Genomic DNA, 11,164 nt, shown 5'->3' with positions numbered 1-11,164 from the left:
TGACGCTGGCGGTAATCTACTGAAGGAGGTAATGCGCTTAAGAACATTGTGACGCTGAAGGCTTATCTCGTGAATATTAATTAGGGTGTGTTGAAGTTGATTGGTGCTCTTCCGTGCCTCATGAATATTAAAGCCAGGCCTTCGCCGTAGTAGAATCCGCTTCCCGTTCGGGATGTTTTGGCTGGAATCGCGTCTGCTCCACTTATTTCTGCCATTTTGAGAAAATACGGTCTGCACCGGATCATTCATCTAAAACCATGAGGTGACCAAATATCTCAAACACACGCACAAAACCACTGTTTCCACTTGTTTGTCGTTGTTTTATGTAGTTATAAAGTTGCTGCAGAGCGAGCGCGAGCGCACCCGTGTTTAACAAACAGACTCCGAGGAAGACTCGAGTTCGAAACCTGCGTCGCGTGATACGAGCGAGCCAGCATCTCTCCAGGGCTGTCCAGAGGTGACTGAGTTCTTTGTAAGTTATTCTCACAGTGAACTTTATTCTGTCCTCGTAAATGTGACCGTTTTAGCTCGGTTTGCTGAGTGGTCAGTTAGTTGTGTGTGATGTTGAATTGTTTTGCAGCACATCAGTGAAAGAAGGACAGATTGCTGCTGGCATCATGTCAAACCATCTCAGAACTAGATGATGCCAGGGTTACCAGACGAGTTAGTGACTAATCTCTGCGCAAAACCTGATCTGGAGAAGAACACGCAGTATAACTCTTGTTCACAGTCATTAAAACATCACTCAAGTATTTGATGAGATGACTGGAGTGATTGCACAGCAGCCCTGTAGGTGGCGATATGCGCTGAGACTGATTCATCATTAAACACGTGAAGAAGAGAAATCTGCTGCTGATTAGCGTCTGTTTGGTGGATCGAGTCTGTGCTCCATCAGTCTGTTTCTGGATTTTAGATAATATAATCGGATTACTTTTGACCTAACATTATAACATTGAATTAAAAGGTATAGTCTTGTACCACACTGATATAAAAATGCAAAGGAAAAGAAAATATATTCCAATTGTTGATATTGACAACATAAAGTGCATTCAACATTATATTACATAAAGGCTTCCCAAACTGGGGTTCGTGAAGAAACTGCAGGGGGTTTATGAGTTTAATGAAAAGCTAGTAATGAATTCAATCATAAAAATGTCAAAATAAAAACAAGTCGTTTTAATATAACAAACATTAATCAAAATAAAACGCATAAATATTTTTTTGTTTACCTGCATGTCATGTGACCATTTATCAATGTCAGAGACCCATGAACATGCAAGTATGATACTTAATTATTAATTTAAGTCAATATAACCGGTGAAAGAGATTCGGCTAACAAAAACGTTTGGGAATCCCTGCATTACGTGTAAATGAGAAATAATGTGAGTTTGTGCATTTTAATGTGTTTGAAAAACAAAAGCCTTCCAAATACATTGTAATGCATGGTAAAATAACCCACTGAGTGATAATTCACATAAAAATGAATGTGTTTATGATGCAATGATAAAACACTTCTTAAACCTGAAATGATTTTTTTGTAAATGCGGAGGTCAAATGCTGTGTAATGACTGATCTCTGTGTGAACCTCCACAAAACTCAAGACTTCTGAGTTTATATAAGAGGTAGGCTCTTTAAGAAAGGAAATATTAAAAGATGGAAAAAGAGAAATTGGAGAGAATCCATATATTTTGAATAATGTATTGCTGTTGTGTGAATATGTAATCGTGTAATCCATAAAAAAGTAACTGTAGTCAGATTAGAGTATTTTAAAATGTAATTTAATCTAATTACAAGTACTTAATTATTGGAATCTGACTAGTAATCCAGATTACATGTAATCAGTTACTAGCCAGCTCTGCTTACTACTAAGTCTCGCTACTTTTAATCTGTCATATCTGACTATAACACGTCTTCTAGACTATAACGCTCTCACACGTTTATTATTTTAACATTTGGGGAGGAGTAAAATTTGCATATGTGGTTTCAACAGCCAGATGCATTTACACTTGATCTGATTTAAATCCGCCTCGAAAGCGTTTCAGAGGGCATTTACACCTGGTCTTTTCATGATCGGATAGCTATCTGGCCAGAGAAACGCATGAAGGGACCAGGTGTAAACGGCCCTTTGATAATAAAGAATCTGAGGAAAGCGTGACGTCCAGTCCTGGAGATCCACCGCACACGTCTCTGATTACACGTCTGATTCAGATCATCAGATCCATGAGCTCAGCTGAGGACTGCCTCTTACAGAAAAATAATCATTATACTGCAAAGAAAGAACGATAATGTACTCCTCCTGAGGAATAACAGTCCTTTATATAATAGTCAGTTTTCTGAAACAAGAAGTTCTTGGTGATGGTTGTGAGCTCAGGAGGGAGCAGGCTTTGACATGAAACCCAGCAGGCGTCAGATCGTCAGGACCAGCACTGACAAACACTGATACACTCGTACCGCAGACCGCTCCAATAATACATGGAAACAAAAAGAGTCCCTCTATATCCCCAGCACTAGCAAAACAAGTGAAAACTAATATAAAATAAAATGGCATCGGGTAAGACTGAGCTCCCCTCCACCAAACTAAAACACTTCTTCTCCTGTCGCTGGTTAAGAGAGTAATTAGTAATGGGACTTTCCAGAGAGAGAGAGAGAGAAAGAGAGAGAGAGGAAAGGAAAAACACGAGACTTGGTTATCACTATAGCAGCTTGGCTAACTCCAGGCCGCGCTCCTGGAACTGGTGACGGTGATGCAGCAGTGTTTGAGCGCAGGGTTTATATGACGCTAGGATAACCCTGCTGTCCTCTGCAAGAAACCTCTGCAAACGGATTGATGCATAGCATCAGCTAACAGCTTAGCCTACTAGCCTAACAAAGTGCTAACTGCCAGAGCTGGGTAGAGTACTTACAAATTGTAGTCCGCTACTGATTACAAATTACATGACAAAAATTATAGTTAGTAACGTACAGCAATACATTACATTACACATTTTAGGTAACATAATCAGACTACTTTTACATTACTTTTGATCTCGCTCATCACATTGATTTTAATAGGATAATCTTATACCATATTGAGATAAAAATACAAAGAGTAAGAAAATATATTCCATTTTGTTGTTATGAACAACATGAAGTGCATTAAACATTATATTACGTCAAGGTTTCCCAAACAGGGGTTTGTAAAGGAAAAGCAGGGGGTTTATGAGTTTAATGAAAAGCTAGTAATTAATTAAACCATAAAAATGTCAAAATAAAACACTTACTTAAAAAAAAAAAAAAAATATATATATTTTTTAATTTGTTTAGCTGCATGTCATGTGACCATTAACCAGTGTCAGAAAACCATGAACATGCAAATGTGATGCTTCACTATTAACTTATTGCCTTAAAATCTCAGGTGTACTTCAAGTAAATATAACAGGTGAAAGGGATTCGACTGACAAAAAAAGTTTGGGAATCACCTGCATTACATGTAAATAAGAACTAACATGAATCTGTGCGTTTTAATGTGTTTGACTACCAAAGACATAGTAATATATGATTAAATACCACTGAATGATAATTCTAATAAAAATTAACGTGTTCATCAGTAGTTGATGCAATGTTGAAATGCTGAGAAAACATGTCATAAATAAAATGAAATAAATCAAATTTAAGTAATTTTTGAAAATCCGTTGCTCAAATGCTGTATGGCCTCTCATTTTTCTGTGTAATTATATTCATCTGACTAGTGAGTGGTCTTTGTGTGAATGTCCACAAAACTGGAATATTTTCTGAGTGTATTTAAGTGGTATTTTAGAAAGTAACATTTAAAAGAGGAATTAGGGAGAAACTATACATTATAAATAATTGATTGCTATTGCTGTTTCCCACAGCCTTACACTCTATTTGTGGCGGCAGTCCCCCGCCCCATATATATATATATATATATATATATATATATATATATATATGCAAATTCATTCTCTGCCAGCAGGAGGCGCTTTTAGAGTGTGAGAAATGGAGGTTTCCCCGGTAACGCTGTACACAAAGCAGCGCTTCGCGCACAAACACTGCTTTATCAGGCATTACATGCAAGATATAATGAAAATGACATCTCAAATTTTCTGAAGACAGTCGGATTCCTTCTGAAATACAGTGATATAAAAACACCCGCGCCAGATTTTGATTTTTAAATGTGCAGTGCTCATGTTTATTCAACGAAATCAAAGCCTTTTAGAAAATCTATTTGTTGCGGTCAGTTTTGATATTGTGGTGGTCCGCCACAAATAAGTCAATTATTAAAATATAAATGTCAATTATTTTAAAATGTAATTTAATCAAATTACAAGGACTTAATTTTTTTAATCTGTTATAAATAAGTTTGTCCGGATTTGGAAGGCCAAACAAAAGGGATTGGGAACTGGGGTGGAAGAAACGGCGTCTCTTGGCCATGGTGACAGGACGCTACTAAAGCAGCTCTTCTTCATCTTCTCCAGCACAACTCAACCAGGACACGCCTGTGGGTGGGGATTATTTAAAGGAGTGACATTGTGACTTCACAATATCTGGAAGAAGCGTGCTGTAGTCCAAACAAGCCATTTATTGTAGTTCTTGGAAAGTGTTTTGTTAAAGAGAATATCTCCTTTTAGAGTGGACTAGCAACATTACACACTAAATAGGACCCCTTTAATGAACAGACCGATAATGCAGAATATTAAGTACTACGTGATCAACAATATAAACAAGCATTTCTGTTTGCGAGGTTTGACACCCTGGATGTGTAAAGAGTCTTCTAATGTGACCCACACGCGTGTGAATGTGCTGCAGGGCGAAGGGCTGGTGTTTCCTGTGTTTATTCATTTGTCCATGAGGAATGTGAAGAGATTCTGTCATGCACAAGACGAGCCGGTCAAAGAGACTTTCACTATTGCTTTCTTATTTAAATTCAGCTGCAGCCTTCAATATATCTATCCATTCGACTGAGATGCCCCAGAATTAATGCGTCCCATAATAATGTGCCCTCTCTCTGCAGAATCAGAGCATCCCGTGTGTCCACTAGTCAACACATGATCTGTGTGTGTGTTCAACACACAGTCAAGCTGGTTTGAAACTCAGATTTGTAAGTACCTTATTAGTGTCTGTCTATTTCTGTTTCTGCAGAAGATTGTGCACACTAGAAGAGTAAAGCAATGTGCTCCACTAATCATCCAGCCAACTGGGTTAAGTTTGAAGATGAAGGGACGGCCTTCTCCTCACCCCAGAAATCCCTGCGCTCTTCTACATCAAACTCTGGTTCAGTACCTCGGCCCAACGGGTTGAAGCTTGTTCTGCCATCCCTGGGGAGTGAATCATGGAGCTTCAGCTCTGCTATCGAATCCCCTTCTATGGATTTCAGCCTCAATGGGAGTTCATGTGTACCCAGCAACACTCCTCTGCACACTCCGGTGGGTTTGACTCCAGCGGGTCTGTCACCCTTGCACTACGCTCCTCAGGAGCAGCCGGACTTCTCCGGCGGTCTGTCCAGCTTCTCTCAGAGAGACTCCATGAAACTGCCTGAAGGCTCTGCTTCTCTCAATGCACCCTATGATGAGCCAGGCCATTTTAACCCCTTCTGGGAAGAAGCTGGGCATAAACGAGTGTCCTGGACCTCATCGTCCGACTCAGACTCTGGACCCAGTTTGCCCCGTTTCTTCATCCGTACCAAGGACGGCAATGAGCCGCCCCAAGACCACCTTCAATACTCCTACTCCTACATATGCCATAAACTAGAACAGCTGAGAACAGAGGAGAACCAGCAGGAAGGCGATGATGGGAAAACGGAAAAGGAGAAGCTACTTTCAGGCTTAGGTGCTGTGAAAGATCAAGCGACGAACAGAACTCCATCCGCCTTCGTCCCGCAGGGATTGTTCCTCAGTCAGAGGCAACACGGTTGGTCCTTGATGCTTCGGATCCCGGAGAAGAAGAACCGCATGTCCTCGCGCCAGTGGGGTCCCATATACCTGCAGCTGCTGCCCGGAGCACTGCTGCAGCTCTTTTATGAGAAGGGCTTGGAGAAACCCTTCAAAGAGTTCCAGCTGCATGCCTACTGTGCTCTCTCGGGTCCGAAGCTCGAGAGCTACGGCGAGCCGCGCAAGATCGCCACGCTGAAGGTCGAGCATGTGTCGTACGTCGAGAGAAAGCGCTATCACCCCAAACATGAGGTGACCCACGAACCAGAAGTGGAGCAACTCTTGAAGTTTGGCACCACAGAATACAGAGACTTGGAGGACTTGCTGGTGTCCATAGAAGAAGAGCTCCTGCGGTTACCAGTGCCGCACCAGCAGCACAAACACTATGAAGAGCAAGAGCTGTCCTTGCAGATATCTGACCGCGTCTGGATGCGTCAAAGCAAGGACGGCGCTGTTCTCGAGTGCACGGCTGTTACACAAATTCACTGTCTCGCCTTCTTGAACGGGGCGGCAGAATGTTTCCTGGCTCTGAATGACCTGGGGTTTCTCAGACAAGCTCCAGCGTACGCCTCTGATGAGGACGAGGAGGTCTGGATGGAGATCGCAGACTACCATTTCCATCGGTGTGTCAGAGAGGCAGAGTTTGTGGACAAGCGGCTGATTAAGTTCTGTCCTCCGGACGCCTGCCGCGTGGAGCTGGTGCGCTACAGGACGGTGTCGCTCCGCTGCGGGGAGCCGCCACTCTCTGTTAAAGCCCTGGTGACTGTGCAGGGTGCCTGCGTCGAGCTCCAGGTCTTCCTCAACCTCTTGTCCGGTTTTCCTTCGCCTACAGAGACGTTCTGTGAAAACATTGTGCTTCAGGTTCCGTTCCCGGGCGACTGGGTCAAAGTGCCCAACAGCATGTCGCTGCTGCGGCAGAAGTCTCTGAAGGCTCGCATGAACAGAAACACGTGTCTGGGCTCAGCACATGTGGCCGAGTCTCAGTCTGTGATGCACGTGTCTGTCGGCACAGTCAAATATGAGAACGTGCATCGAGCCGTCGTTTGGAGAATCGAGCGGCTTCCTCCCAAGAACGTGGGTAAGAAAACGCAACACAACTCCCCATTTGAATATCAGTGGTAGATATATTATCATAGTTTAATGAAAAATACATACATTGTACATTACAAGATCGCAGATTGAATCAGATGACTGGTGTTCCACTGCATTGCAGACATCATAACAGTCCAAGGTGTTTTGACACTACAGAAGGAAATGATGGAAATAATAATAATAATAATAATAATAATAAAAAGTTGGGTTGATTTAAATTCTAATTTCAAAGTCAGACTGAATTGGATGAGCGACTCATTAAACCAGTAACATTCTCTTAGATGAACTTTTGGACACATCCAACCTGTACTGAGCTGGGTTAACAACTGAGAACATCTTTAAAAAATTATGCATTGATAATAATAATGCTTGAATGTGGTTAAATTTCATGAAAAAAACCACATTCTCAAAATGCTGAGAAAATTGACTTTTTTTCAAAGACTATGTCTAGATCAGATTCAGAATAGTGATCAAAATATTACGGAGCCTGTTACGTCACCCGTAGGAGAGAAAGAAAAAAAACAATCCGTGGCGACGGTTTTGTAATCTGTTCCCTCAGTTTATAAACTGTATTCACGAATTCTTAATCTGTTCCCTCAGTTTAACAAATCGTGGCCACAGATTAATAAACCGTACCCACGATTTTCCAATCCGTGCGCTCAGATTTTGTAAACCGTACCTTCGGTTTTTGAATCCGTACCCACAAATTCATAATCCGTGCGCACGCTTTTGCAATCAGTTTTGATTTATAAGCTGTTTAATGTTTGATCACATTATTTTACATATCCATCTACTTGTATATGTGATCGCTTGTTTCTGCTTCTTCACCATGTTTTAATCCAGATGTTCAAAACTCTTTCAGAAGAGGTTTAATAGCTCCTCTTACCGTATAACAGTGAAAACACGAAAAGCCGGAAAATTCTGTCAATGACGGTAAAGAGTTATTAGCTGAACAGAAGAAGTGTTTTTTTTGGTTTATTAGTTCATTTTATGACAGTTTTAAAAACACACACACACACACAGATTTATTTATACTAAATCCATGTATTAAACTTTGTATGTATGAAGCTGACAGACCAGCCAAGAGATGTAAATGGGATTTAATATAGTTCACTGTAAAATTACTTCATGTTTTATGAGTGGAGTAATTGCTGCTGACCAGGGAAAAAATTTATCTGGGACAAATTGCAATACTTTCACTTATTGATAAAACTAATAGAAGAAAAAAACATAAGCAAATATATACATTTAAAACAGAACTAGTTCACTGAAAAACAGTTTTGAAGAACTGATTTGTGTACATGAATTAGACTTCCCTCATTTTCCCTCAATATTAGTGTTTCACAGATAAATTGCATTTGTCTCACGAGAAGTGTATTAGAAACCATCTAGTGTTTGACAGGATTGCTGAGCCTGCATTATTGGCTGGGGTTCACCTCATCACCATTACACACAACACGTATATAAGGTCTGTAGCTCAGGGCCGTATTCACAAACATCTTAAGGCTAAAAGTAGCTCATAACTCGCCGATTTAGAAGAAAATCTTAAAAATAATGGGCGTGTCAATCTTAAATTTAGGACTCCTAAATTTTTGTTCTAAGAGAATTTCACAAAGCGTTTTAGCGTTAAAACTAGCTCTTAAATCTGTGAAAGGTTAGGAGTAGTGAAGAGGACTCCTAAATCACTAAGACCAACTCACAACTATCCTAAAATAGCTGTTTCTGGCAATCTGCCACGGAACGTAAACATTTTAGAAACCTTTAATGATAATGAGCTTTTAAAAAGGTATCGCCTTTGGTTTTGGAGGTTATCCCAACCTTAAACTTTCCTTTTGACTATAACCTTGTTTTCAGTAATCAGTTGGGCGAGAAGTAACAGCTGTTCTTGCGTTTCTTTTTTGTCTGCATGTCTTACTCTCAGTCATGATTATTCTACTGTTAATTAAAAGGCTGTTTATATATAAACTTTTCTGAATAAATCTCCGACAGAGACCATGTGCATACTGTGTGCATGGTTAGTAAGCATGCTGACATCATCCATAGCAACGAGGTCAGCCCCACCCCGTAAAAGCTTCGTTCATCCTCGGAGCACAATTTAAGATATTTTGGATGAAAACCGGGAGGTTTGTGACTGTGTAATTTACTTGGCAGTCAATGGGACAGTCAAGGTCCAGAAAAGTATGAAAGACATCGTCAGAATACTAGAATATCTTAAATTGTGTTCCGAGGACGAACAAAGCTTTTACGGGTTTGGAACAACATGGGGGTAAGGGATTAATGACCTGCTCTCTGTTCCTTAGTAAAAGTTTGTCAGCTCTGTGAATAGGTTTTAAGAGAACTCTTAGCTAAAAACTTTTACTGCTATTTAGGAGAACTCTTAGTGGTAAGATAAAATGTTTTGTGAATACGGCCCCAGCTCTTGATATTTGATGTCTCACTGATAGTTACTGCTGCTAGTAACACAGTGCTGGTCATCTCAGGTGAGGCTCAGAGCGATGGAAGGGTCTTATTTGGTCATTCATGTGTGGGTAAGTCTCACAGGTTCTGTGCTGGTCTTCTCCGTAGCTCTGGAGCAGCCTCAGTCGTTGGCGTGTAAGCTGGAGCTGGCGTCAGATCAGGAGATTCCTGCTGACTGGTTCCCGTTTATCAGGGTTGAGTGTGAGGTGGCAGATGCGGTGGCGTCCCACACGCGTGTGAAAACTCTGGGCATCGAAAGTGACGTTCAGCCGCAGAAACACCTGAGCAGCAGGGCGTACTACCACTGCCAGGTACAGAAACCTTACACCTCACATGCAGCGTCGTACTGCTTCAGCATTGGCTCTTTTTGCAAAAATATTCAATCATTTACTCTGTGTCTTGAAGGTGGAAATTGAGAAGAAGCTGATTGAGGCCGAGTCGGTGAAGCAGTCGAGTTGCGCGACGCAGTGATGATGGAGGACGCGGATCACTGTGTTCATGTCGCTCACTACAAAGAAATCACAGATTTCTTTTTATTATTGCAATTATTTTTCTACCATTTCTCATGTAGAATTCACACTCCAGTATGCCACACATCTAGTACCATTTAAGTGAACAAATGTTTATTAACCGTGAGAATAATGCAACTTTATATATACATGTATTTTTCCAGAGTATTTTAATATCTTTAATGGTCTTATCCAATGAGTTATAATATTGCTGCACTTTACAATTCTGACCCCGTTTTAGATTTATACGGGACTGTAAAAATATGGGAACAAGCGCATACATACAGATAATATGCACCTGTCTGACAAATGTTTGCAAAACATACATTTTACTCACGAGCCCTGAGACTGTCACGTGTGCACTTGGATATTTTGGGGCAAGCAGAGGAGAATTTATTTGCCCACAAGACACGTGATCTGAGTGTGCATGTGACAGTCTCCGGGCTTTTGCTGCAAGTGCCATTTAAGGGCCTCTGTAATGTGTGACCGCTTAGAACAGCTAACTTACACTTATGCATTTACTATTATTTATGTGGTTTCATGAAGTTATATTGTCCTAAGAAGAGTGTGTATAATAAATAAAAGTCTGTATGTTCTTCTCGTCTCTGTCACTCTCATCTCTACTGCTTCACTCTCTGACACTTTAAAACATTCACTTCAGATTTCATATTGCGTATGGTTTTACTATACTCTGACATTAATATTTATGGACAGTCCCTAGAACAGTGTTGGTAAATTGTCAGCAATACCATAATACTGAATGATTATCATATTCATAGTATTTATGGTATGTTTTTAGTGATTAACGTTGATTTTGCTTCACACAACTTATCCGTGTTGGCTATTGTTTGAATATGCTTGTGTCATCTTCACTTGTTTCTGCGATCATCATTGCCGTGGCTGTGTACGTACATGTGGGGCAGAGATTTCAAAGTAAGGGCGAGGTCCCGCTTCCTCATGTAGCTGTCAAATAAACCTGCCATATTATACTGGTATTATATATATGCTGTAAGCTCCTTGACAAACTTACTCTTTTGTAAGTCGCTTTGGATAAAAGTGTCTGCTTAAGGCATACATGTAAATGCAATACTATCCCTAACCAAGGGTTTTCTGGTTAGCAAGTCCCTGTTATTCTTGCTACTGGATGCTATGTTTATCTAGTTGTTAAACGGCAATCAA

General features: G+C 40.6%; 1 protein-coding gene across 3 annotated transcripts; it reads left to right on the top strand.

The window, feature by feature from the left end:
- The first annotated feature begins 48 nt into the window (after positions 1-48).
- Positions 49-10,585, top strand: LOC131552822 (stonin-1). 3 transcript variants are annotated; one of them, XM_058796955.1, is made up of 4 exons: positions 49-262; positions 5,143-7,005; positions 9,585-9,787; positions 9,882-10,585. In XM_058796955.1, exons 2-4 carry the CDS (start codon positions 5,169-5,171, stop codon positions 9,945-9,947), a joined length of 2,106 nt encoding a protein of 701 aa, XP_058652938.1. In that variant the 5' UTR covers positions 49-262; positions 5,143-5,168; the 3' UTR covers positions 9,948-10,585. The 3 variants fall into 3 exon arrangements, with proteins under 3 accessions (XP_058652938.1, XP_058652936.1, XP_058652937.1); XM_058796953.1 differs by having other exon boundaries at positions 50-262; positions 5,140-7,005; XM_058796954.1 differs by lacking the exon at positions 49-262 and adding an exon at positions 286-472 and having other exon boundaries at positions 5,140-7,005.
- Positions 10,586-11,164: the final 579 nt, after the last annotated feature.

The sequence above is a fragment of the Onychostoma macrolepis genome, chromosome 13, assembly GCF_012432095.1.
Source record: "Onychostoma macrolepis isolate SWU-2019 chromosome 13, ASM1243209v1, whole genome shotgun sequence".
Classification (NCBI taxonomy): Eukaryota; Metazoa; Chordata; class Actinopteri; order Cypriniformes; family Cyprinidae; genus Onychostoma; species Onychostoma macrolepis.
This window is presented reverse-complemented; position numbering and strand designations above follow the sequence as displayed.